This window comes from Fusarium tjaetaba, assembly GCF_013396195.1.
Source record: "Fusarium tjaetaba strain NRRL 66243 chromosome Unknown NRRL66243_c0000157, whole genome shotgun sequence".
NCBI classification, from domain to species: domain Eukaryota; kingdom Fungi; phylum Ascomycota; class Sordariomycetes; order Hypocreales; family Nectriaceae; genus Fusarium; species Fusarium tjaetaba.
The window spans coordinates 58,301-85,474 of record NW_023501353.1 but is presented as its reverse complement, the minus strand read 5'-3'; the positions used below and the strand labels follow the sequence as shown (position 1 = coordinate 85,474).

The following is a 27,174-nucleotide window of genomic DNA, read 5'->3' as shown; positions in this document are numbered from 1 at the left end:
ATCCCGTCCCATCCCAACATTGAGCTCATGACCCACTAACTTAACACGGACGGAGCTCGAAACCGAAGTTGACTCGACTTCGGTACCGACCTTGTAAAGGACGAGGACCTTGTCTTGGCTGCTGAACTGTCAGCTGGAGCTAGGACAGCTGGCAATGGATCCTTCAATGGCATTATCCGATAGCTCAGGTGGGTGGTTCATGCTATGTATGCTCCTGTGGCTGCACTGTAACCTCGCGGAATATGCAGCATGCCACATCTTGATCAATATCCTGGATGTGGCTTGGCTGAAATGCCGTTTCAGGGTTTTTTCCTCCATCAGCAGCCTCGACATCTGAAAACCTCAACGCAGAAAACTCTACACAACGCCGAGTCCGGCAGGATGATAGCTGATCTGGAACATCATCTTCACATGCAACACATTCAAGATCGTTCTTTCATTATGCAATCTTCCACCAAAGACCTCAAAGTATGGTATGTCGAACACTCAACGGGACTGGTAAACGGTAATTCGAGTCACCAATTCTTAAAAGCGCCGTGCAGGATAAACCCGCCTTCGTCTGCCCAGTTTGTTTCAACCCGACGCCATTGACCGAGGTCGTGGCGCTGAGCCGCTTTTTCTTCGCAATCCGGGGTATTCAACTTTCTATGAAGAGAAAAAAAGAAGAAAAAGCCCAAATTTTCATCGGCAACTCTCAGTGATATACTGCCCCAGCTTCAATCGTGCACAGACCACCATATCACGTGTACCATGGCGTGCTGCGTTCATTGGTCACTAGGTTGGCCTCTCATACGCAAACGACCAGGCACTCACTCAGCACTCGGCCTGCCGAACCTGGAACGCTGACGAGAACGTCAAACCATCAACCACTCACATCCAACATCACCCGAATATTGCGCGTTCGACACGAAGTCAACTACATCCCCCAGCAAATACTATAATTCGGCATCCGACTCCTATCACGACCGAAATCAGCCGCACTTGCAACCCCTTCCCCTCAATCTCCTGTCAGTCTCCAGTCTCCTTTCACGATGTCGAACCCTCTCGATACCGATGCTGGCTCTGAGCTCTTCACCTCATACGAGGCTGAATTCAAGCTCATCCAAGCAGACCTGAACCAAAAGCTGGACCAGATCCCTGAATTAGCTGGTGAGCCTCGAAAAGCCGCTATTAGCCAAGCCGAGCGGGCGCTGGAGGAACTTGATGAGCAGGTAGGTCTATCGGATGTTCAACATCGCCACCACTACTCAGGTCCATGCTAAATGCTAACTCTCTCGCTATTCAGCTCAGCGCAATGCGCCTGGAAAAGCAAAACATTCCCACCAGCTCTCGCACCAAGGTCAATCAGCGCTTCCGAAACTACGAATCAGACACAGATGCCGCTCGTCGCAAGTTGACCACTCTCTCCTCCGATCGCTCAGCACTCTTCGGATCGCGATACACAGACGACCCCGCTGGCTCATCAGACATTCACATGGAGCAGCGACAGCAGCTACTCTCGGGAACCGACCGTCTTGATCGAAGCACACAGCGATTGAAGGCCAGCCAGGCCCTCGCCAACGAGACCGAAGCCATCGGCGCAGGGACCCTAGCAGACCTCAACAGGCAGCGAGAAACCATCGAGCACACCCGCGGCATAATGCTCGAGAGTGAGGGCTACGTGGACAGGAGCGTCAAGACACTCAGGGGCATGGCGCGTAGGTAAAGTGGCCTACACAGACGTCATGTCAATTACGGAAGAGCTGACATTTTATGAAATCGCAGGATGGCTACAAATCGGATAATCACCATCTCTATCATCACTGTCTTGGTTATTCTTATTATTGCGGTCATCTTCAGCAAGTTCCGATGAGGAATGGGCTTTTGGTTATCGGAGTTTAGGCAGTCGTTTTCTTGACCCGGCTTACAATGGATGCGCTGTGCTGTTATTGATAATGGGCCTTACGCGTACTATCGTTTGATGAAGGAGTTTTAGCATGCTTAGTGATTTGTAGATGTAGACCGTCTTGTCTTACTATAACAATTTTTTGGAATCACAATGATTAGAGTGTAATTTGGAAATATCAAGTCCTCAATATACAAGGTCTCTGTATCCACTCTCATGATGAGTGTCGCTTGTCATTTCTTTGGTGAAAATTCTACGAATTCCCAATGCGATAGTAGAACACCATGATTCATCGTCAAACGTAGCTAAATCACTCACTTTGTATATGCTGGTGCATCAGTGAACACCCACAGCTTTGACTATATATAGGTAACTTCTTGTTCGAGGTGTTTGAGCTTGAGCCTCGAGCTACGTAACCAAACAATCGCCGAGAAGCAGCCGAGGTTAATCCGGACCTTACTATTAGCAGGGCTTTGCTCTAGAAACCTCCAGCCTCTTTTCATTCCTCATCTCTCACAAAACTCTACTACCTCCACACAACCAACCTCCCCCTCCCTCCTTCATCTCACGCCTCTCTTTCTCTCTCTCTCTCCCCCTCGCTCACGACCAAACAATCTCCTTCTCTCTCCCACCCACCGACTCGTGCATCTTCTTGCTACTGTATTTGTATTTCGAGCGTTTTTCTCTCCCCCACAAAGCTCACCACGTGCTGAACGTGGCTTTTCACATCGGCGATGTCTGAATTTCTCGGGTATGCTGGACGTGGTCATTGAAGCCTGCCTACGCCCGCTTACGCAGCCATAGGTCTCGCATTTCCCTCATCTCCAAAAGCGATATTCGGTATGTGACTTGCTCAATCGCCTCAGTTGATTGGCGTCGCTGACCTTGCGACAGCTATGTTGGCACTCTACATGAAATCAACTCGGACGAGTCGACAGTATCACTTGAGAATGTGAGGTCATTCGGTACCGAAGGTCGCAAAGGCCGACCTGAAGAAGAGATTGCCTCCTCCGACCAAGTCTACGAGTACATTGTATTCCGAGGCAGCGACGTGAAGGATCTACGAATTGAGGACCATCCCAACATCAAGGAGAACAAGCCTCCAGCTGTGCCCGATGATCCGGCCATCGTTGGCGTAAGTTTATTTTCCTTCCTTCTGAACCCCCCTTCTCCTTCTCCCATATGATGAAATATTTCGGATGTAAAACATTGTCATTGTCGGAAAGCGCAAAAAATAATGTCGAGATTTCCGTTGCCTTCCTTCTGATTGGGATTTCACACTCTGCTGTCATTTTTGCTATTGTGGTTCAAGACACATAAGCTAACAAGCTGCAAGGCTCGAGCTCGCCCTGGAGCCCAAGGGCCTAACCAAAATGCTCCACCAGGAGGACCGGCTGCTTTCGGCCCAGGCCAAGGACCTTACCCACCCAACAACTTCTACGGAGGCCCACCACCAGGAAATTGGGGTCGTGGTGCTCCAGGACCTGGCCCAGGCCCTAACTTTGGGAACATGCCGTATCCTCCTCCTCCTGGCTGGTTCCCTCCTGGTCAGGGATTTCCGGGCGGCCCAGGTGGCCCCAACGGTCCCGGGGGTCCTGGAGGTCCCGCACCTTGGCAGAATGAGTATCATGTTCCATTCGCCGGTCCCGGTGCTCCTGGACCCAACGCACCCGTTGAAGTTGCCGCGAACCAACGAGCCACTTCAGGCTCTGGTCCCTCACAAGATGCGAAGCCAGCTCCTATTGGACCTGGCGCCGATCGAGCCAAGCAAGCCACTCCCAGCGGACAGGCAGCACCTCCCACGGAACCCAAATCGCTGGCTCAAGGCGTGCGACAGCTCTCTCATGCCCCTACACCACCTGTCGAGTCGAAACCTTCGGTTGAGGAAGTCAAGCAGACTGCTGCGAGTCTAGCAGCCAATGGCCAAGCAAAGCCTGAGGACATCAGCAAGGCTACTCCTACTGGACCAAGGAATCACCGGGTCAACCCTGTTATTCCTTTGACGGGTTCTGCTGCCAAGCCCTTCTCTCTACCGGGCGCAGGAGGTGATGCTGCCAGCAAGGCTCCGTCAGCCACTGCACCACCTAATGTTCAGGATGCCACCAACGCTGCTAGGGCTGCGGTCGCTGTTGCTATGGCCCAACTGGGCAACAACAGTGGCAACGCTATGGACAACTTGACGAACAAAGTCAACGAGATGCGGGTCAACGCTGTCCGAGGGGGACCAACCAACAGAGGACGAGGCCGTGGTGGACGTCCTGCTGCCGCCAAGGTCGCTGTTCCCGACTCGGACTTCGACTTCGCCCAGTCTAATGCCAAATTCAACAAGCAAGATGTTGTTAAGGAGGCTATTGCCGGATCTCCTCTGGAGACACCCGAAAACCCTGCTGTCACCGAGCAGCCCGAGATCTCGACTACGACTGACGATGCTGCTGTTGCCTACAACAAGTCGAGATCGTTCTTTGACAACATCTCCAGCGAATCCAGAGAGCGAACCGAAAACGGAGGCCAGAAGCCCGGCGGTCGCGAATGGAGGGGCGAGGAGCAGCGCAAGAACATGGAGACCTTTGGTCAGGGCAGTGTTGATGGTGCTTATCGCAACTACCGTGGTCGAGGCCGTGGTCGTGGTCGGGGCGGTCGTGGCTATGGCCGCGGTGGACGAGGTGGAAACCGTCCTCAGTATCAAAACACGCCTGCTCAGCAATAATCGACCGCGACGTCACCGGCCAGTATAATACGAATTGAGATATGTCAGCTATGTCGAACGGCACTACAAGGCTGGGCGGTACACCACAACGTCGAATATGCTACGAACCGATACAGGTTTCATAATTGCTCGTAACATGTATCACAAATTTCCTACTTTTGGGACGATTGCATTTCTGCTGTTTTACACAAGCGAAACACGGTTCCCTACCGTTCTTGGGGTTTGAACGGGTTTGGGGAATGGGGGGTTTGGCTCTCTATAAGAACGAGGCCTGGAGTTAGGATTGAATTGGAAGCGGGCGGAATTGGAGGCCCTTTCGCATAGCAGGCTACAAAAGGAACTTGTTTTGCCTTTTTTGAATTGCAGAGTTAAAAAAAACACAAAGGACGGCCTGGCACGGCCTGGCGCTGGTGGTTATGAAGACGGAAGCCTAGTTAATGAGGCGACGAAAGCTCATGATGATGCAAATAAAACTAGGAAATGGAGCTTGATACATATCAGAAGCACACACAACTCGGAGAGGAATGAGGCATCTGACATGAATACAACCAATGATTCAAGCTCAAACAAAGTTGACGCACTTCTCTTGTGATGAATGCCGTGACTACTTGCTCAAACTTGACATGAGCATGATACTATTTCGTGAATGTGTTGAGAGAGTTAAAAGCGGTATTTGCTCGTAACTCGACAACGTCGAATAATTACTTTGGACTCTCCTTGACTTTATTGACCAAGTACCTACGTTGTTTGGTTGGTAGCGACGATGTTATGCGTGAACTGTAAGAGCTTAATTTTTTTGCCCACAGCCCCGCACACGTCATAATCCTCTCGTGTCTCTTTGGCCTGACTCATTATCAAAGCCTCAAGTTCTGAAGCGTAATATCTCCCGACAACATTAAAGCGAACCAACAGCTGTATAAATATACCCTCTGACCCCTGTTCAATCCTCTTCATTCTTCCTTCTTCAAATATCTCAATCGTCACTGCCACGGCTCACATTCATTCGCTCACCCTATACCAAACTGAAAAAAACACTCGTGACACCCACATCTTCACTCACAATGTCGACTCGACAACTTCGCAAGCTGCAGAAGCAGCGAGAGCTAGAGGAAATTCAAATCCTGACAGAAAAGAGCTCGGGTGAGAGCGATAAAGAGAATGAGCCTATCGCCCCAAAGCCTCGCGTGAGCCTCTTCGCAGCTTTGGGTGGTGACGATGACGACGAACCACAAGATGAGGATGAGGACCAGCAACAACCTGAGGAGGATGTGACCGAAATCAGGCAACCATCCACTACAGGGAAGAGCAAGAAAAAGAAGAACAAAAAGAAGAAGTCCAAGGCCAAGGCTGCAGCTCCCGAGGAGGATGAGGATGAGATCGACAAGGCCATGAGAGAACTCAACATCAAGGCATCAACTCCTGCAAACACATCTACCTCAGAGAACACAGCAGCCCAGACCCGAAGAATCAACGAGCTTCTCTCAATCAACCCATATCACCTCAAGGCCAACAATGAAATGCGCAGCCTCTTTGGTCGAGACGTCATCGAGTCCGCCGCAGCAGAGGAAGCACAAGAACGCAATAGTCGCCCCATGCAGCGAGAAATCGACCTCGAAACTTACCTGCGAGGGCCTCCTGGAGCCCCGAAACTTCCAGAGGTTTCTTTGCGTCGAAATGTGTTCATCCAAGGACGCGAGCACTGGCCAAAACAAAGTGCTGGTGGCTTGACCATGAGGGAGGTGGCAAAAGCCGAAGATGGGTCATTCACGGAGTATGCTTACGCGCACTCTCAAAGTTACGACGCTCTGCAAGCTTTCTTCTTCACATGCGTGGAGATAGGAGACCCTCAGCGAATGATCATTCTCCTCAAGGAAGCACCCTATCATGTCTCGACACTCCTACAGGTCAGCTCTATTGCTAAGCAAGACCAGAACCAGGCTCTCGCAGCTGAGCTCTGTGAACGGGCTCTCTTCACTTTTGGTCGTGTGACCACAAACGCCTTCCGTCAGAACATCGAGCAAGGCAAAGCACGTCTTGACTTCCGCCGTCCAGAAAACAGGCAGTTCTGGTTGGCTGGATATCACTACCTCAAAAGCCTCGTGCGAAAGGGCACCAATCGCACTGCCCTGGAGTGGGCTAAGCTCATGTACTCTTTGCATCCAAGTGGTGATCCTTATGCCATGAGACACTTCATCCATTGGCTGGCCATTCGTGCCCATGAGTCTCAGTGGTTGATCGATTTTGTAGAGGAGTTGGAGAAGACGACAGATAACCGAGACTCGGTCTACCTTCGACAGACGTTGGTATTGGCACACTTGCAACTGGGCAATACTGCTCGTGCAACTGAAGAGCTCGAGAAGGGCATGCGACGTGTCCCCTGGCTGTACTGTGCATTGTTCCAGGAGTTGAACCTTGACACACCTCCATCTATCTGGGGCATAAACGCCGATTCAGACTCGCGTTCGTTCTGGGTCAAGCTCTACATCCACCAAGCCAAGGATATCTGGAACAACGCACAAGCTATCCCTCTCCTTGAAAAGACAGCCAAGAGCCTCGAAAAGGTTGATACAAGTGTGCTTCCCAGCAGTGACTCTCCTCCTGATCAAGGCGTCACAAGGCTTGTATGTCTTGAGGGTCAGACATCACTTATAGGTCTGGCGCCACGAGAGTACTTAGAAATTCAACCGAACTACGAATTCGACCCTCTACCACCCCCTGAGGAGGAAAACATCTTTTCAGGCGAAGGCACAAGGATGCCTTTTGCTAACCGACAACGAGCTCAACCAAGTGCAGTCGAAACACGCTTGAACAACATGTTTGACCGCCTTGCGGCAATTGGTCAGGGTGGTGCACCTGGCGGTGATGAAGATGATGAAGAGGACGCTCACCTTGCGGCCGTGCAGGCACTAGACGATGAAGAACTGATGAGGGATCTTGAAGAGCACGAACGTGGAGCAGATGCTCAAGGATTTGTCGAACGAATGATGCAAGTCCTTGGCATAATAGCCGGGCCGAATGCTGATGGCCACGATATGCCAGATGAGGCTGATGACGATCAGGAGCACGAGCACGAGCCTGAGCCTGATCAGGATGAGGATCAGGAGAGAGGGCCCAGCAGTGATCTTCCAGGGGCTTGGCCCGAGAGTCAGTGAGGCTGACTATTCGCTGGCTAATAATGGAACATGGGGTTCATGACGATGGTGCAGAAGTACGGAGTAGAGGATCCATCAAAAGTTGCTAGACGCTCTTGGCTGAGCAATCTCTTATTCCCGTGGGAAGAAAGAACACAAACCAGTTTTGTTTATTGGGCTGAAGGAGTGTTCAATAGTCTCTGACTAGTTGTACCATTATGCATTAGACAAATTGCAAATTGCATTAAACTGTTTCGTTATATCAATTGAGCAAGTTTCAACGCCATCCAACTTGCTAGAGCGGTACCGGAGATGAAGTCTTCTAGAAAGGGCGGCAGAAGTTAATGAACCCTACTAAGCTGTAGCCAATTAAACTGTAGAAACGTGGTAAAATAAACATGCACTTTGACAAGGGTTGTTGTAAATTTTCGAGTGATTGTTCGGACTTTGAGAGGCATAGCAAGACTTATGCTGTGTTGACGATTTGTATAAGCTTTCACAAGTCTGCCAGCTTCCTATCTCGCTCATAAAAAAAAGTCGGTATTGATCCAAGGTCGTCTAGCTGAGGAAAGAAAACACAAGATCTTGGTCCTGAATGACAAAAAGACTTAGGTAACATAGCCTAAGCTTAGCATAACCTTTACTGAGTTTATTTTGAGACCCCCTAAGGTTCGCTGTTTTCTTGCCCCCCGAGGGTCGTACAAGGATTCCGGAGTGTCTGTCTCTTGCGGCCGTAGCGTGCCTTTTCAGCCCTGTCTAGTGCATGGCAGTCATCCTGGACTAATAAAGACAGCAGTTCGCAGAGCGGCTAGGACTTGTTGAGCGAACAGTCCATTCCAGCTATGCTGCATTGAGAGATTGCATTTATCACAGTAAATCGCGGCATTTTGGTCCACGAGAGACCTGGATGTGAATCGACATCGATTGGCGTTGCTGAGCCAAAGTGCCAACATGGATCAACCAGGAGTGCGCAGCTGATGGACAGTGAACAATAATAGCAATAGAAGGTGCCCATGTCTTGGCCTGGGCGTATTAGCGTTTGTCGAGAACGATCCGAGGAACGAATAATGACAATGGGAATTTTCCTCGGAGCCGAGAAACCCGACACCTAAATCAGAAGCACGGAGCACACCGTCGGCCGACTGGAGTTACTTGTCGTAGCAGTTCAGGCGCATGCGGCGCATGTAAAATTCATGGCTGATGATTCGGAGCACATGATACACCAGGTATGGTCCAAGTCAGACTGCGGCTCGCGACTCGACTCGGTCTGGGACTTTGGACTCCAGACTCTGGGGACGTCAACCAGGGTGAAACATGGTGGAGAATGGTTCTAGCCTTAAGGAGCCAATTGGGCCATTTTGTCCGAGCATGTTAATGCCAATGAGAAGCCAAAAGACAACTATGGTAACTGGCGGAGAACCAGCAATGGGCTGTCGTTCCACGCAGGCGCTTGTATCTAGTCAAGCAGCTCGATTCAGACCTTATGAGAGCGAAAGGCCGAACATCATTTATCGGAAACCAAATCCTTGCCATTACGCTCTTTTTCTGTAATTCGAGACTCGCAATAATTGAGGCTTAGATAATGACGCTTGTGCTAAACATATCTCACGACCCCATAATAAAGGTAAAAGTGAGACTGAGATGTCTTGTGTAAGTCGATGGCCCGGGGATTGAATGGAAATGCTTGCGAAAAGCACGGGTTTGCGTGTGCGGAGGAGACTGGGGATTCGATGGAGCACAGTAGTCGGCCGAAAGGATTATTTTTGAATCCGTGGTGAACCCGCTGATGGGCGATGGGCCAAGCAAAACCGTGCTGTGCCTGTGGTGTAAGTCAAGTGTCACGATCGGCATAGTTACATATGCAGATCTCCATTCAAGGCCCTCCGCTGGAATCATCGAATTCCCCTTCTTTGTGCGTTTTCTCGGTTTTCGTCGGATTGGTAATCTCTTGATAATCTTTGATGGATGTTCCTGGTTTGGCACGAGCCATGCGGCCAAGCATTTTCTATGTTGAGGACTCCAGGCGGTGACATTTGATAGTGGCCCCGAAAAGGGACGGACAGCGAAACGACCGGTCGAGGCTGTCGATCACAGAAGAAGGAGGTGTTGATGATGATTACATTTGAATGAGGATTCGTATTATTGATAGCGAATATGGAATTAGGATCAGTTTCAAGTATCACGTGCGATTCATGTATCCTTTTGGGGGAGCACAGCAGCGATCGAGACCACTTGCTTTCAAAGGTCTAATGGTCTAGGCCCAGAGATCGGCTCCGAGGTGAAAGAGAAGGACACCACTACAGCTGCTGGTGCCTTCCCCCAACAACCATTGGATCCAATCTTAATGCTGGGTGCTGGGCGCTGGGCGCTGGGAAGGCAATTACGGCCTTTTCGTACCTGCCTTCTGTGGCAGAGTCCGTCCAATATCAGAATCCAGTCTGATAAAAGAGAAGGAGGAGCCTTTTCTCCACTGTCACGACCTACCTAGGGAGTGGATACTGCACAACAAGAACGCTTATTTCATCATCATCTATCATAAACAAACTCAAGTGATCGTCTGAGAATAACCGCCTCATCACATTTATGTTGTTTCTGGGGACCAATCGTGTTATTGACCATACAATACATTCCTATCTTGCTCAACTTGACACACAATAGCCAATTCTCTGGCCAAGAGACCACAAGCGATCTACAATACCAAGAACCGGACCCGTTCTGACGTTCTAGCCAGGTTCTGGTCCCTATAACTTAACGCCTATCAAAGACAAGGTACTCCGTACGGTGTCTTGGGTTCGTTGAATTGTCTCCATCGGCCGATCAAACCGGGCCCCCGCCAAGTTAAAATATTTCCAGCTCCAGACGGCGACTCCAGCGCCTCCGGGCATTCAAGCAGCCCCGGAACGAACGACTCAGTCATTGACTAAAGTCAATATTAAGGAGTTTAGCGATCACTGTGCCCATGTGCTAGATCCCACCATCAAGCAGTCAACAATCAAGCATCCTTGTACCTCGCACAATGCGCTTCCAGACCAATCACATCTCGGGGCTATCACGTATCTAACAAAACGAGAATATCCCTCCAGTACGACTCTACGGAGGTCCAGCCCAACTCCAACCCAGCCCAACGCAACGGGTCCACTACCCTAGCTCTCATCTGCAGCCAGGTAGCCAGGCCCGCAGGTGCGCTGCTGGATCGCCCGACTCGCGCGTGCGCGTGTTTGGGGTGGCTAAATCAGAAAAAAAGAGAGGCAACGGACCGGACCACTGCCACTGAGCTCTAGGCTAGCTCCACGGCGTCAACTGCGTCCCGTTCGAACAAGGTAAAGCTCAACGACCCTGGCCTGGCAAGTTCAAACTGCCCCGTCCCATCCCATCTGCATCCAAAAGTCTACACTACCACCAACCTTACGTCTACCGGTGTGGTCCTGGCTGTCTGTCCCCCGTGCCCCGTGCCTTGTGCCCCGTTTCCTATCCGAAGCTGCGTGCCTGGTGGTGCCTCTAGGCTCTAACTTGCCTATCCGTCTCGGCTTCGCCTTAGACAACTCTGCTCTTGGCTTTACTTCCTCCATAACTCTGCTCGAGTCCCTTCTATTTCGTTATCCGCCATGTCAGTTGCGAGCCCAGTGCGCCAGCGACCTACCATTGTCTACCTTTCCCAGCCGAGGCTGTCATCGGCATCGTGAATACCACCGCATCCCACTTATTGCTCAGTCTCGAGACTGGTCAGCGCACTTTCACTGGACCCTCGCTCGTTGACCGTTTGTTCGACCTCGCGTACTTGCGCCTCTCTGATTCGCATGCGGTTTCCACCGACCACTTTTCCACCGACCACTTTTCCACCGAGCGCTCGTTCCCTTGTAGCTTCGGGCTTTATCCTTATCGTATAGTCCTCTGGCAGTCAGTCGCATGGCCGCAGGCATGCCTGAGATGACCACAGCGCACTCAACTACCCACGATGGTGGCAGCGCCCCGGCTGCAGCTTCGCAGGCTATTCTAAGCTCAACAGCTTACGATGCACCGCTGTCGCAGCAACAAACGCCACCACACCATCTACACCAGCAAACGCCATCGCAAGGTCTGGCGCTCACTCAGCAACAGCAGCAGCAACAACGAAGTGTCAAGAGACCCAGGCCAGTCAAGTCATGCACCGAATGCCGGAAGCGCAAGCTACGATGCGATCGGCTTTGTCCCTGTTCTCAATGCCAGAAATCGAACCGAACCTGCAAATATGCTATGGATCATGACTCCGCAAACCTCTCTGAAGGCTCAGATACCGAAATGCCAGAACCAGCTCGACCAGCGAAGCGCAATTGTAACCCCGGCATATTCAACTCAGGCACTCCTCTCCCCAGCAACGATTCAACATATGGACCTATCCGCAACGGGGATACTGGGGCTGCGCCTTCACTCGAAGAGTTGTCAATGCGCATGGAAAGGCTTGAAAGGCAACTCATGGCCAGAAGTCCCGTTGTTTCGGAAGGCAGTGGTGGCAGGCTGATTGCTGCGTCCTCTGAGACCATCCGAGGATTGACAGTCAAGCAAGGAGCGTTGCGAACAAGATATCACGGCCAAAATAGTCCCCGTGTCTTGCTCAACTTGGTAATTGTCCTTGATATCACCTTGAAGTACATGTTTGCTAAACTTGATAGTTTGACGAAGCCAAGGAGTTCATGGCAAACAATTCGAATAACAATGGCGTCCGAGATGTTCTGCTAAACTTCAAGCGGTTTCACAAAGCGCTCATTGACGAGTACCGGAAATCTTTGTCTCCGATCACTGTCTTTGTGGACTCGATGATGCCCGTTCAGAAGCGGATGACTGATATTCTACCTAAAAAGGCAGTATGTGACAGGCTTGTCGCCTCATATGTCGATACATCGGAGACCATCTATCGTATCGTCCATTTACCCATGTTCATGGAGCAGTACAATCTTTTCTGGGAAGGGAAAATACAGTCCGAGTATTTCTTGCCACAGCTACTTTCACTTTGCTCCCTCGCATCCCGATTCGAAACCAAATCAAAAGGGCTTGGCAACGAGCGATCTGACGGCGTTCATATCCCAACAGCATGCGCTCTTGTGCGAACATGGCTGGATAGTCTGAGAGGGAAACAGCTGGTTGAGTTCGAGGTACTCCAGGTCGAGGTCTTGCTCTTACATGCACAGCGAATGATCACCCCGCGGATCCAGGACTCTTGGACATCTCTGGGCTCAATCGTACGCATGGCCATGACAATGGGTCTTCACCGCGATCCCTCCGAATTTGAACCTCGAATCCCCATATACTTTGGCGAAATGCGGCGACGATTATGGTTTACGATTCTCGATATGGACCTCCATATCTCACTCGCAAGTAATCTTCCTTGTTTGGTACGGGAAGGAGACTTTACTTGTCGGCCGCCCCGCAACCTGGATGACGTCGAGCTTTTCCCAGATATGAAAGAGCTCCCGCAGTCGAAACCCATAGACGTGGTTACCGACAACCAGATGCAAGTTTATGCAGCCATGACTCTGGGTGTGCGGATGAAAGTAGCTCACATGCTGAATCGCATCGACACAATTCGAGACTACCAAGAGATCCTGGAGGTGGGAGCCAAGCTGGAGCGATTCCTTGATGATATCAACTATATTTTCCCTAGGCAGGGCATTCTAAGTGATGCACAGAAGAGCAAGCAATGGAGGTCGAGGGTCATCCTGGATATGCATGTGCGACGGCCATTACTTGCACTTTATCGACCTTTTGCTATAGGAGCATCTGACGCGCCAGGTCAAATATCTCGAGCCTATCTGAGATCCTCGATGGTGATCATGAAATACCTGGACGAGCTAGACCCTATGCTAGCGCACTTCCAAGATATTGCCGAGATGTATCACCAGGTATTGAAGAAGGATATTATCCAGGCGGCTTTGAGTGTGTGCTTCTACATACGTTCTGCAGTTCGGCCAGCTTCTGACAGCACCGGACTTGGCTCACAAGCTCTGCGCATGTCTCCTGACTCGTCAGACGACTTCCCGACCTACAACCCAGAGAACCTTGTGCTCTGGTCGCCATCACGACTGATCAGCACTGTGGAGAAGACGCTGGACCTTTTGGTTCGTAACATCAGTGGTCGGGACACCAAGGACGTGGTCTGTCTTGCTGTTGTTCTGGAATGCGTGTCCAGACCGGAAGTTAAGACAGATGAGGTTACACAAAACCTCCGCATTGTATTGGATCGTTGCCTAAGGGCGACCAACATGAACCTCGATGGTGTTCCCATGGGCTCAACTGGAGTTCCTGTCGATGGCTTCCAAGGGGATGCATACCGGCATCATGTACCGTTCATGTATCAACGAAATTCTATTGGAGTCCCGGCAGCTCTGAACGACTTTGACAACTGGATGCTATGGGAAGGGTGGGAATAATGGAATCAAGGGCATATATGCGTATCTGAGTTTGAAGAAAGATTTGAGTCTCGAGTTCTCTGTTTCTTACTACCCCCTTTTACCTTTTACTTGAGTTTTCTTTGTCTTGGGCGGCTGGAAGGTATTGATTTGAGTGTTTGTGTGGATATGTGAGTTGCAAAGATGAAGGCAAACTGGACTTGAAAAGAACAATATACAGGGAGGGTCTGGGAAGTTCAGCGGGCGTTGGTAAGGATTTCCCTGCGGGGATGATTGTATTAAGATGCGTTTATACTGTTGGCCATACGTGGCCCTGCGAGGCGCATTAGGAATAGATGGTTGAAGCGTGAGCTTTCGCATGCTTTGCGCCTGAACAAACCAAGGGAAAGGAAGAGGTGTGTTTGGCATATAACAGAGGCCCAATAAGTCAACTAGTTGTCAAGTTATCGATAGAATGGACTTTGGACAATATATCACATGGAATCGATGAACATGGGAATGGATTGAGCTGTTGATGAGGATCAATACCAAAACTATCCCCGCAAGCAACTCGATCTCCAGATGCATATATGAATCATTACGATTTCTGTCATGGCAACTTGATATCACCTACTCCAGATTGTTCTCTTCCATTGGACTTGTTCTCCATGCTTTATCTCGCGGGAAATGGGCCATTCTCGCTTTCTTAACAGTAGCCAACCAAGCAGCAACACGACCTTGTTCAGGCGAGGTCCGGATGGTGGCAGAGAGTTGACCAGCTAGACGAGGACACTGCGCGAGATCAAAAGGCAAGCCACTTTCCTGCACTATTCTGTCGACCCTCTTGTAACCGTCTGCCTCTAACTGCAAGGCGTTACTTTGGATAAACACAAGACGAAGAGGCATTGCTACAGCTTCCTTTTCTTCGTTTGCTTCAGCAGTCTGTATGGCTTTTAGAGCCCTGATAAGATTGTGAGTGACTGCTTCCAGAACATGGGTGTTGTAGAAAGCGAGTATGACTGCTTCAGGGGGCTTTGGTGTCTGTAAAGCTATTTCGAGGTCGTGTTGGGAAGCGGGTAGGCCATCGATCAGGGTGATGCTTGCGTGATGGGGAACTTGTGAAGTCTGGGGAGTAAGGAAAGAGATGGTAAAGTTTCGAGATAGAGCAGATTGGATAATGCGAGCGCTGTTGTGGTTTGAAGAGCTTAGGAGGAGGATATGCATTGTGAGTTTGGTGTAAGTGAGTGAGGTGAGGCGAGGCTTCAGGGGATGTCCAAGAATGACAAGACAGACGGAAGATGAGCCTCACAGTGGCAACAAATCAAGATCTTGAATATGAATTAAATACCTAGAATGACTTGCTTTTATAGTTCGTCAGCTTGATCGTGAGTTGGTCTGTTGTTGTGTCCACTCGGCCGATGGAACACGGCGCCGACTTATTCGGCCGGGAGCGGAGCCCGACCTTGACTAATTGTCCCGACTCCTGACTGTAACTGTGACTGTAACTTGGTCTCGCATAGCAAACCCATTCCAATTGTCTCTTGTTACTAAGATTGGAGTGAATAAGCCGTCGTAGTCAGTGAATTCGTTGCCGACCCAAAGAGGAAATGTTGAAGCAGCAAACGAGCCTCGGCATCTCGGTTGGTTTTTAGGCGCCCCCGCACTCGCTGATGATTGAAACTTTTAGAGGCTAGAGACAGTGAATGCAACGAGAGGATCGATTCTATTTGATGCGAGTTTGGGCTTGGACCGAGTTGTTTACCGAATTGGGATCAAAGCCGGGGTAAATTTTTGTCGATCCTGGGGTTGGTTGACTACCTTAGCTAACTCAGTTAATGGCAGTGATATCATGTTTTATACATAAATCAACACTCCCTTTTGTCTGGCATCTGAACTCATCTTTCTCGGTATTCATTCATAGCAAGCAATACTTTACCTTATTTACATACACAATACAGCCACAATGCCTGACAAGAAAAAGTCCCCCGTCTACGTCCTTGGCGTGGGCATGACCAAGTTCATCAAGCCCCGTGGCAAAGTCGACTACACCGAGCTCGGTTTCGAAGCCGGTATCAAAGCTCTTCTTGATGCCCAGATCAACTATGATGATGTTGACCAAGGTGTTGCATGCTACTGCTACGGCGACAGCACATGCGGCCAGCGTGTCTTCTACCAGTTCGGCATGACCCAAATTCCCGTCTACAACGTCAACAACAACTGCTCGACAGGTAGCACAGGCCTCAACATGGCTAGAACCCTTGTTCAGCACGGTGCCGCTGACTGTGTCATGGTCGTGGGCTTCGAGAAGATGGCCGCGGGCAGTCTGCAGAGCAACTTTAAGGATAGAGAGAACCCTACTGGGACGACGATCAAGATGATGGCAGAGACTAGGGGCGTCACTAACGCTCCCGGGGCTGCTCAGATGTTTGGTAATGCTGGAAGAGAGTATATGGAGAAGTGAGTACCTCTTATACACATCAACACCAGGATATAGTTATACTAACTCATCTAGATACGGAGCAACGGCTGAGGACTTTGCAGAGATTGCACGCATCAACCATGCCCACTCCCCCAAGAACCCCTACTCTCAGTTCCAACAAGTCTACACCAAGGAACAAGTCCTCCAATCTCCCATGATTCACGAACCCCTCACCAAACTCCAATGCTGCCCAACTTCAGACGGCGGCGCAGCAGCCATCATCGTATCTGAAGCCTTCCTCAACGCTCGTCCCCATCTGCGGGAACAGGCTGTCGAGATCGCAGGCCAGCATCTCGCAACTGATGCACCAAGTCTCTTCTCCCAAAGCTCTATTGATCTGATGGGCTATGAGATGTCTCAGCGTGCTATGAAGGAGGCTACTCAACAAGCTGGTATTTCACCTCGTGATTGTCAAGTCGTTGAGTTGCATGATTGCTTCAGCGCAAATGAGATGATCACCATCGACGCTCTTGGTCTCTGTGACAAGGGTAAAGCACACGAGCTCGTCCGCTCAGGAGATATCACCTACGGAGGAAAATACGTCATCAACCCTTCAGGCGGTCTCATCTCCAAGGGTCATCCCCTCGGCGCAACAGGCATTGCGCAATGCGCTGAGTTGGTCTGGCATCTTCGAGGCTGGGCCAACAACCGTGCTACGCCCAACACACGATACTGTCTTCAGCACAATCTCGGTCTTGGAGGCGCAGCAGTGGTTACTGTTTACAAGCGAGCAGATGGAGGAGTTGCTCAGGCTGTCAACTCGACCATGGTTGGTAACAGGAACAAGTTGGGGTATAATCCTGCTGTTGAGGCCAAGGGGTTCACGCAGGAGCAGGTTGATTTGGTGAGGAGCAAGAAGAACAGGAGTGAGTGGGCGTTGCAGGATGTTGAGAAGAAGGTTGAGGCGAGGTTTTAAGAAGAGTATGTAACGTTCTTGGATGGATTGCCCAAGTACACCTACTAGGTTAATATGGTCGAATAAATACATGTCATATATATTGACTGCTGTATCACACATTCATTCACTTGAGCAACAAACATAACACAAAAACTACATATACATCTTATCTATTGCAATAAGTTCTTGTTGATTGAAAATCAGACTGTCCAATCAAGGGATTCCATTTTGTTGATATTGCATATTTTGAATGTTGCATCCATGTTTACCTACTTAAAACCGCCACTTTACATCGATAATTGGCACGGCGATCACTTGATCCCCTCTCCCCTCTCCCACCTTCACTTTCACTTTCACTTTCACTTTGCTGTGGAATAATTCATGACAACTTCTCCCCAACAAAACAAAAATACAAAGACTGTTGATAAACAGAGCACGTTCATTTGACATGGCTCGATTTGACGACCTGCCCCCAGAATTGCGCGCAGCAATATGGGAATATACCCTCCCCGAGGATGAGAACGCGATATACATATTCAACACAGAGTGGGCAAATGAGTTCTTCCCGTCGTCGAGGCCTCGAGGTCCCTACCCTAGCGAGGATCTCAACCCGTGCCTCCCTGCCCGTATCCAAGTCCCTATTCCTGGAGTATACAATGTTTCCAGAGACGCCCGCCCCGTTGTTCATCGCTGGATGGCCAAGAACAACCTCGAGTGGTATGATCGTCAGGAGACGGATGAAAGGATCATTGTCCGGCCATTTGACGTGCAGAGAGATATACTCTACGTGCCCCAAGATGAATGGGATATGTTTGAGGGGTTCGTCAACAACGATGAGCTCGACCCCGAGGAGCACCAGAACCTACGCAACAACATCATCAACTTCGCCGTGTCAGCCGATAGCATGTCGAGATTCGAGAATGCCGAGCATATTGCGAGCCTCATGCTACGGGCACCTAACCTCAAAAAGATATACGTCATCTTCAACGACCTCCCCGTCGTCAAGAAGATTACAACACTTCTGCCAAATGGTCGCGAGTGGTGGAGCGATATGTCAGTCCAGCAGCGATGCGAGATTGCTTCACAGCCTAAGCCTCACGAAAAGGTTCATATTCATCGGCTGGACAGGCACAATCAACTAAGACGATTCGACAAGGTCTATCTCCGAGATCCGCAGAAGCAGATAGATAACATTTGGCGGATATTGGTGGAGAGCTTCCCGGATATCGCTCACAGCGTCACCAAGGAGCTCAAGGTGCCCAGAGTTGATGTGACTGTCATGCAGGTGCCTACTTGGGATATTATGAGGTAACTTTGAGAAATTGATGGAACCATGGCAATTGGTGTTGGCATTGCATTGTATTTGATCTGATGTGGCCGACATCGACCCATTCAATGAAAGCAAACATAGCCTGGACAAGCAATACTCGCGTAAAAGGGACTACACAGTGACAAATATATATCTGAATTGTATCAACTCAATAGAAATTGAAGCCATGAACGAGTAGCCAATTCCCAGTTAGTTCCTAAGCGAAATGCCGTTTTCATCAAATGTACCACTGCACAAGTTATCCACTCTGGTGTATTGAAGCCCAACAAAAGCATCACCACCACCAACATTTCTAATATTCTCAGACGTGGCCCGTAACGAAATTACATTTGAGCTGATCCTTGTAAGGGGTATGTCGCGTTGATCACGGCACTAACTAATTGGCGTATCAAACTGGAAAAAAGAAAAGTTAAAGCCCTAACCCCCTATTTGACCGATATAAAACCCTCGGTCAGAGGGTCAGAGACGCGCTGAAGCGCGTCTCTGACCTTGATTCTTTCACATCACTTACACCACAACCTCATGTTCTACTGTCGAATATACTGAATTCAGTGACTCTTTTGAACTCACCATGGATCAAGCATTCCCTCAATTCGCCAAACTTCCAATAGAAGTGCGTGCTACTATTTGGGAGCACACGCTCCCTGAAGGAGATGGCGGTGCCGCCCTATACATGTACAACATGGACTGGTGGGCACAGTATTCTCCCCCTGGCGTTACATTTCACGACATGACTACGCAAGGCATTCAACAACTAAGTCGGCCTCCTCGTGTTCAAGTACCTATTCCCACCTGTGCTGCCGTGTGCAAAGAGGGTCGACGAGTGATTGAGCAATGGAGGAAGAAGAATAACTTGGAGTGGTACTTTCGCGAAGAGACCAAAGGCGATATCCTCGTTCGTCACTTTGACGCTGAGCGAGATATTCTCTACGTTTCTCGGGATAAATGGGAATCATTCCAGCTTCTGACCGTGGACTGGGAGAATGATGATGAACACGCTGCCGTCATTCGTATAATGGAGAGTGTGAAATACCATGCACTCCCAGCATTCACAGCTTACTACAGCATTAGCAACATCGCTGTTCTACTGCCATGGATGAAGAACATCAAGGCCATCTACGTCCTGTGGAACGAACTCCCCAAAGCCCATATGATCAAGAGACAGCTGCCTGATGTAGCACACATAGCAGAAGTCAAGATACCGCTGGACGCACCGGTGCAGCCACGGTGGGAGCTTGATAGGTTCCTACAGCGTGACGACGAGGTTGAATTCCATTACACTGATGAAGAAACGGATCGTGAGTATGTTGAAGAGGGCGAGCTTTCGGAGTGGCTTGAGGATATTGATGATCTGTGGAGCACTACTGAGGTTGATCCGGAGATTTGGGATGAGGATGAGGAGAAGTTGAAGACGCCGCAGATTCATGTGACTGTGAAGGAATTGCCTACTTGGCTCTGAGCTAGTGATGTTGGGTGTGTTTGTATTGTTTGAGTTACTGTGCACAAGAGCTTTATACCATGGTATTGATTATCAGTTGCCCAGTCTCCATCTCAATGATACGAGTGAAGCAGACTTGATTCGTATATCTCGATTAGTTGAAAACACTATGATGGTACTATGAAGGCCGAGGTTCATAAGTACTCTTCAACTCATACTGCTTCCGAAAGATACACGATTACAGTCCGTAATCTCATCCATGATAGAGAGGAGTCCATCAAAGAAACACGTGCTTAGATACCTGGTCATGGATAGCTCAACACCAGAGCCAACCATATGCAAATCACAGTATCTGCATCTACACCACCATGGCAAATACAACAACCCCATCTACGAACCAAAATGACACATCATAGTCCAGCCCATCACCAAGACCCCTACTAATACCCTCCCGGCTAAACCGAAGCCCACTCACCGCAAGATAAGCCCAACACCACATCAGATCATCGATATCAAGAACCCTCCCAGCCCATACGTAAGAGGCCACGAACTCATTAACTTCTCCGACGTGCATCTTACATGACTGACCCTGCAACATGCCCAAAACTCCGTCATACCACCGTGGGGGTTCAAACCAAGGACAGTACAGTCTAACTATATCGTGACTTCAACGGAAGGCCAAGTCCACATATCGAGATCTAGCGAAGCACAGCCTCTTTACACCGAGAAAACAGCCGCGATCGAAGTCCACGATCCTTGCTATCGTCAGATCAGATCATGGATGCTCGGCCAGATACCCGGGGGGATGCTGGGCGTATATCGTACACACCCTGTGGCTTTGTTTCTAGAATAACACCAAAGCAGAGCCTCATCTTGAAAACTTATCAGAATCTCATCTGCCTGTCCCTGTATCTCGGCTCTGGATGGTTCTTGGGTCATGGGTAAGGTATAGATAGGGCCGAGCCGATGCGGAAGAGCCTCATGAGGCTCTTTTTTCTGTTTTCGGTACTATAAACGGAACACTTTGGTTAGCAGGTGATCTGATTTCGATGCAGTCCGATGGACTATTTTTCTAGTCAGGAGAACGAATTGTGGCTAATGCATGCATCTGCAGGGACTTTGGTTAATGTTTCTAGAAGGCAACTGTTTCGTTGCATTCTTTGGATAAACGGCTGAAGATAAGGTAGCAATAGTCTCGTTACTTTAACGGCGTCTCTCCTCCGAGACTACGAACTACCTTGGACTACCGTTGACCTGGTTCGGTGTGGCCGGTAGCAGGCAGCTCACATCATGTCACAAAAGGTGGGACTCGAGAAAATCAGAATCAGCCCATTCTTTCGTATCGTGTCTTGTCTGTGCTTCTTTGGTTCGCCGTGAGTCGGTAGCGTATTCTCTAGACTAGAGACGAGAATGACGAATCATATGTGCATGTCTTGTGCAGTGAGAGATTGATTGATAAGATGATCAATGCTTGATTGTGCTCAAAGGCTGAGGTAGTTTATTTAGGTTGAAACTTTGACATGATGCAAGGTTGTGCTCTATTGACTGTAAGACTTTGACTACACTCGTGGTTGCGCAAATGGAGATCATCGACAAGACACTGGTTGTAACACATAAGTATATGAGAAATTCATGAAAGGTTTCAATCAATCTTTAGAGAATAGGCAGTGAAAGGAGAAGCAGAATCCAAAATCTCGCATGTGGTATAGGGTAGTATTTTTGTGAATGTGAGCGTCGGATCCTACAAGTCATTGACATCAAACAGTTAACAAAGCAAATCACCACAGTCTAATTTAATTAACAGAGTCCGTTATTCAGGCGCTTCTACTTCCATCAATCTATAATTGCTTCACGGCTTATGCCCCCGCAGCCCAAGATGACGAGAGACGATCTTTGACTGTAAATAACTAGCACCTAATTTTAGACTCTCTCACTCACTTACACGGACCCTTCGGCCACTGAGCAAGTTTACTCATCAAATAACAACTGAAGCAACAGCGAGATAAAAGGCATAAACTGTGACAAAGGAAACAGAAGCGAAACCGTGATTCAGAAGTAGAAAAGGCCAAGATTCGGAGTAATTACCCGTCAGAGGCGTTTCAGAAAAGTTTCCCCGTTGTATTGAGCACGTTTCATCTGGACCTGAGGCAACGAATTGCGCAATTATCGCGGCGTCCAAGCACAGAGAACAAGTGTTGTCACTTGGTTATTAATAATTCACTTCCGCCGTCACAGCCAGCGGCCAATTTCTCTCAACAACTGCAACTCAAGATACCCCTTCACAACGACTATTAATTATTTGCAATTCCCCTTCAGACTCTTCCTTCTCCATCTTCCCATTCCCATAATTCAATTTCCACTTTTAGCACGGACCTCTAATTCCGACAGCTTTCCATTCACGCACGACTCCATTTGATAGATACATATCAAAATACCCCGCCATTTTCTTCAACCTCACACTTACAAATCAACAACACATTCACAATGGCCGACACTCACACTTACGAGTTCAACATCACCATGAGCTGCGGCGGCTGCTCCGGTGCCATCGATAGGGTCCTCAAGAAGCTCGACGGTATGTATACTCATCAAAATGACCGCCGCTGACCGCTGCTAACAACGTCCCTTTGCAGGTGTCGAGAGCTACGATGTATCCCTTGAGAACCAGACCGCCAAGGTCGTTACCGCGCTCCCATACGATACTGTCCTCCAGAAGATCGCAAAGACTGGCAAGAAGGTCAACTCTGGCAAGGCGGATGGTGTTGAGCAGTCCGTCGAGGTCGCCGCCTAAGCGCTGCACCAAGATAGGAGGCGAGTCGAGGACGTAACGAGCGATCGATCCATCTGAATATGTGTTAGCTTTGCAAGCGCTTGGGAAACATTCGGTGTTTATGGTCTCGGGTAACGAGAAAAGGAGGATCATCTGTTTTCATAAATAAACCTCTTAACCAATCTAGACCGTTGATTGAATTCAACTTTGACTTCCATCGTCTGGAACTTTGACCGCCATCCCATCATTGTGCGTTAACTTCGATCGACGTGTAGCACGTATTGCGCATGATAGGAATCCCGAATGTCGTATCAAAAATGTCGTTGTCAGCAATATCGAAGCTCGTTTCTTGCCTGTTGCCAACTGGATAGTAATCGACGGCTCTATCAAACTCTTTGTCCCTGGTTTATCTAACCGTTGAACAGCCTAAAGTTTAACCTTGCGGCTGGCGAGGACTTCCATAGCTGGTTTAATATGAAAGGAACGAGGGCAACTTGCGAAAAAACGCGAGACCAGCGCCATAAGTAAGTCCTTACGAGGCACCTCAACTGACTTGCTCTTGAATATTGTGAAGTCGTTCCGCTCGTACGAAGTGCTGTGCGGGAGGCACTGAACACAACAACAAGTATTGGAGGGAGCATTAAATGCAAACTAATCAGCGTTTGCACGGATAAGAGGTTTGAGGCAGATGTGCATATGGAGGCTTCATGGAATCCGACTTGTACGCTGGCTATTCATGACATCGACTGAGTATTGTGCGATGATGGTCAAGAATGGGGCGAGAAACCAACAGGACCAGCCGTTTGAGGGAACTCCAAAGAGCTGCAAAACCACAGAAACAATGAGAGATGCAGAAAAAGCAACAAGCAGTCATGCAAGAAATCAGCTCTCAGGTGAACAGCTCCCTGGTGCATGGAACACAGCGCATCGGACAAACGCTTCAAGTTGATACTGACGGCTCGTCGCAGTGAACGCCATCGCAGGCACATTGACCAATAAAGGGGTGCGTACAACCCCAAGAATAGGTACCTACACGGTAAAGCCTGGGGTAGAATATTGACCATGTTTACCCCAGATCTGTGTATCATGACTCCAGATTCTGCTCATGAAAAGGTAAAGCCACGCACTTTGGCGCCAGCTCATCGCAGCATCATTGGATCAGGTATAGTGAGAAGCTGAGATCCAACATGACCCCGTGAAATGCTTCCGTTTCTCCAGGTCCGAGAAATCTCATGAGGCCAACAACTTTTCAAGTCTGGGGCCCCGTATCACAGGCAGCGCCAGGAGGAAGGGATGCAGTCACACGCATGGCTGGAATCGATGGGGCTCAGCCGTTCTCAGGGCGTCTCCAAGGTCCGGGGGGCGTGCCGCAACGTCGATGCGGGGAAAACAACTGCGGCTCATGCAAGTTAAAACTGCGGAGCCGCAGTGGATGCCGTTTTAGCACTGCACGGGCCTGATGACGGGGCCTAGAGGGATAAGCGCGGCTTGAAAACGCGGAGGACCCAGGAACCCCACGGACCCTGCCCCAGATATGATGATCTAGGTAACATGGGGTTCAACTTTCAAGATGTGACGACCTGGTCAAGCTAGATCCGGCTCCCCTTACTCTAGGCAGTATCGAAGGTAAAGAACTTTGAATAACTTCTTCGTGCTTGATTATAGATCGCAGACCAGCATCAGCTTGGCCTTCGAGCTTGTATACATCATCCATAGTGTTGGCTGGATAAGCTGTGAGGGGAAACGACAAGCATCTTCACTTACACAGATGATGCACTCCTAGTTGCTCTTTCAAGGACCAAAAACCTCGCAAGCCAATCTCCCTCTGGACCGACACGCGGGGAGGAAAACCGACATGGGGCTAAGCACATCTCGACAATCCCTGCGAAGGTATCGTGGAAGGTGGATCTTCACCAGTTGAAGGTAGATGAGGTGTTGCCACAGGACAAAGTCTGCATCCAATCAATCCCCTACCAGTTGCGTGTTCGAGAAGCAAATGGCACTTGGCGAGGGAACTTGGGGTGGGCAAGGATGTTAGAGTAGCTAAGGAGGTTGATCGTTAAGCTCCAGATGCCCCAAGCTCATTGCTCTAAGTCAATGTAGCGTTGATGGACAAGGTACATCTATCCGCAATCGTGACTGAGACTTGTATCAGGGTGGGTTGTGATGGTAGTTTCTGAGGCCTGTTCTAGCAAACTGCCAATTGCCATAAACAACAACGCCCGGCCACCCGGAGCCTGGACGAGAAGCGTGGGCATAGGTTGGGGTAAAATCTGACCAATAGCGTCTTTGATATGCTCGTGAAATGTTGCACCAAATTCATGAGTCGCTTAAACAATACTGAATTCAGGTGACTGTGTAGACAGTTGAAGCAGAGGAAACTGACTTGCCGAACAATTAGTTGTGCATACATCCATGGATAACATGCGCATGTGGTTCTGCCAGTCCTTGCTCGTGCCATGTCTGATGGGCTTACAGTATACTGATATAAGGGAGGCGGCCTAGACACTGTTACATGTTGTACCAAGTCGTTCTCATACAGTCTTTGACACGATCATCTCGATGTCTGCTCAACTGTTGGAAATTGTACCAGAAATCCTGAACCGGTCTTTGGTTGAGTGAACTGCTCAATCTCGCAGGAGACATGTGTTGCGGCCACCAATCCGCATGAGTCCGCAGCACAGTCCAACTCCGTACAGCAGCAATAATGCAGGGGTTTCGAGTCAAGGTATCTTCAGTGCGTAACGGACTGAGCTAGAGCTTCCCCACACTTCCCATAAGACCTCCATCCATCCGGCTGGGATGAACCTTGGACCCGAAGACGGTCCCTTCGCATACCAGTCAAGATAGACTCAAGTGCTGGGCGTTGCGTGTAGACCCAAGATCTGTCTGGGGAAGATCCTCATTTGGAGCTTCATGTGAGTTCACGGATCCGAAGTTGCTTCCCAATAGCGCGGTGCTAGATGATCTGGGGGACCTGCGCCATGTCTGATGAGAGTGCGGGGAAGAGGGAGGATGCCTTCAGAAGGACGCGCCATAATTGTACAAGTGTAGGTATTGATTGACGTGGTTCTCCACTGTTGTATAACAGTTTAGCACAGTTTCCTCCTATTCCGTGCCTTGATGCACCAGCCGCAATACGGGCCACGATGGCATTGGTGGTTTATACCGTATTTTGGGGTAATCGCCGTGGCTTTTTTGGTTGAATGACTGCATGACCTCCACGAGATCCTTTCGAGCGGTTTCTAGCGCCGTTGGCTCGTTACCGGTAAAAGGGAGGTCGCAGATGAATCAGTGAGGGAGCATGATTGGTACCTTATCCATGACAGGAGATTCTTGAATTTGGTTGTTGGCAGAGGAAATCCCTTCCTTCCTCATGTCAAGTTAAGTTGCTTTGCTGATGTCACGGAAGGAAGCTTTGACGATCTGTTGCCCCTCCATGCCAACGGATCCAATAACGCCGACACTCGGCGATGGATAACGCGAATGGCGAGATTCGACAATACGATTAAGATCAAAATAATCATGATATCAAATTGAAAGCATCTGAGGCATTAATCCACAAGAATCACAATTGAAACCTCCTTGGATCCGCAAATATGGAAATTTGAATGCGTAACGGCAGTTGATTGACGCCGAGAAAAGGCAGATGAACATAATTGAGCGTTTCATTCAAGATGCACCCATCCCTACTAGAGGTAGCTTAGGGGCGTTAGACAAGTGATGCCACACCTACAACTCTGTCCTAAGGTACGGAGCCGCTGCCAAACACCACCCCAGTAATCCACCAACCTATGAGATGTAACAGGCAGTGCAGCTCCCACATGGCTCAACGGATGCGCTTGGTGATGAGAAGCTATTCTAGCTCGAGGAGGCTGGCAGTAGGAAATGCGTGGGATGGATGAAGCATCTCCTAAGATTGATGATGTTAAGCGCCTTTTCTGGGACAGGACCCTGCTAATCCACAATTCGCGTGCCCTGCAAGGTTAGAGCAGATTAGGGGCTCCCATGAGGCTTTTCATCAATGTCATGTCATGTTATGTTGAGACCGACAAGGCAGGGCAGGATCTGACAATGAATGGAAGCAACCGAATTAGGACCGGATATGCAATCGAAAGATCCGAATTTACCGCAGTTTCCTCTTTGCTATCTATCTTTGGGCATCGGGCGTTTT

At 49.4% G+C, this 27,174-nt stretch overlaps 8 protein-coding genes across 8 annotated transcripts; 7 read left to right on the top strand and 1 right to left on the bottom strand.

The window, feature by feature from the left end:
* Nucleotides 1–1,031: 1,031 nt before the first annotated feature.
* On the top strand, nt 1,032–4,592 carry FTJAE_7760 (uncharacterized protein; the record flags this gene model as incomplete). The annotated part of the gene is made up of 6 exons (XM_037354509.1): nt 1,032–1,211; nt 1,286–1,697; nt 2,255–2,297; nt 2,690–2,725; nt 2,780–3,020; nt 3,222–4,592. The coding sequence occupies 6 exons, from the start codon at nt 1,032–1,034 to the stop codon at nt 4,590–4,592; spliced, it is 2,283 nt and encodes a 760-aa protein (XP_037205141.1).
* A 1,061-nt stretch (nt 4,593–5,653) lies between these two features.
* On the top strand, nt 5,654–7,744 carry FTJAE_7759 (transcription factor 25; the record flags this gene model as incomplete). Its single annotated transcript, XM_037354507.1, has 1 exon — nt 5,654–7,744. One exon carries the CDS (start codon nt 5,654–5,656, stop codon nt 7,742–7,744), a length of 2,091 nt encoding a protein of 696 aa, XP_037205140.1.
* A 3,906-nt stretch (nt 7,745–11,650) lies between these two features.
* On the top strand, nt 11,651–14,127 carry FTJAE_7758 (uncharacterized protein; the record flags this gene model as incomplete). Its single annotated transcript, XM_037354506.1, has 2 exons — nt 11,651–12,322; nt 12,373–14,127. The coding sequence occupies 2 exons, from the start codon at nt 11,651–11,653 to the stop codon at nt 14,125–14,127; spliced, it is 2,427 nt and encodes an 808-aa protein (XP_037205139.1).
* Nucleotides 14,128–14,715: 588 nt separating this feature from the next.
* FTJAE_7757 (uncharacterized protein) lies at nt 14,716–15,309 on the bottom strand (the record flags this gene model as incomplete). Its single annotated transcript, XM_037354505.1, has 1 exon — nt 14,716–15,309. One exon carries the CDS (start codon nt 15,307–15,309, stop codon nt 14,716–14,718), a length of 594 nt encoding a protein of 197 aa, XP_037205138.1.
* Nucleotides 15,310–16,048: 739 nt separating this feature from the next.
* On the top strand, nt 16,049–17,480 carry FTJAE_7756 (sterol carrier 2; the record flags this gene model as incomplete). The annotated part of the gene is made up of 2 exons (XM_037354504.1): nt 16,049–16,542; nt 16,598–17,480. 2 exons carry the CDS (start codon nt 16,049–16,051, stop codon nt 17,478–17,480), a joined length of 1,377 nt encoding a protein of 458 aa, XP_037205137.1.
* Nucleotides 17,481–17,910: 430 nt separating this feature from the next.
* Nucleotides 17,911–18,774, top strand: FTJAE_7755 (uncharacterized protein; the record flags this gene model as incomplete). The annotated part of the gene is made up of 1 exon (XM_037354503.1): nt 17,911–18,774. The coding sequence occupies one exon, from the start codon at nt 17,911–17,913 to the stop codon at nt 18,772–18,774; it is 864 nt and encodes a 287-aa protein (XP_037205136.1).
* A 589-nt stretch (nt 18,775–19,363) lies between these two features.
* On the top strand, nt 19,364–20,251 carry FTJAE_7754 (uncharacterized protein; the record flags this gene model as incomplete). The annotated part of the gene is made up of 1 exon (XM_037354502.1): nt 19,364–20,251. One exon carries the CDS (start codon nt 19,364–19,366, stop codon nt 20,249–20,251), a length of 888 nt encoding a protein of 295 aa, XP_037205135.1.
* A 2,463-nt stretch (nt 20,252–22,714) lies between these two features.
* On the top strand, nt 22,715–23,021 carry FTJAE_7753 (antioxidant and metal homeostasis factor; the record flags this gene model as incomplete). Its single annotated transcript, XM_037354501.1, has 2 exons — nt 22,715–22,805; nt 22,864–23,021. 2 exons carry the CDS (start codon nt 22,715–22,717, stop codon nt 23,019–23,021), a joined length of 249 nt encoding a protein of 82 aa, XP_037205134.1.
* Between the last annotated feature and the right edge of the window lie 4,153 nt (nt 23,022–27,174).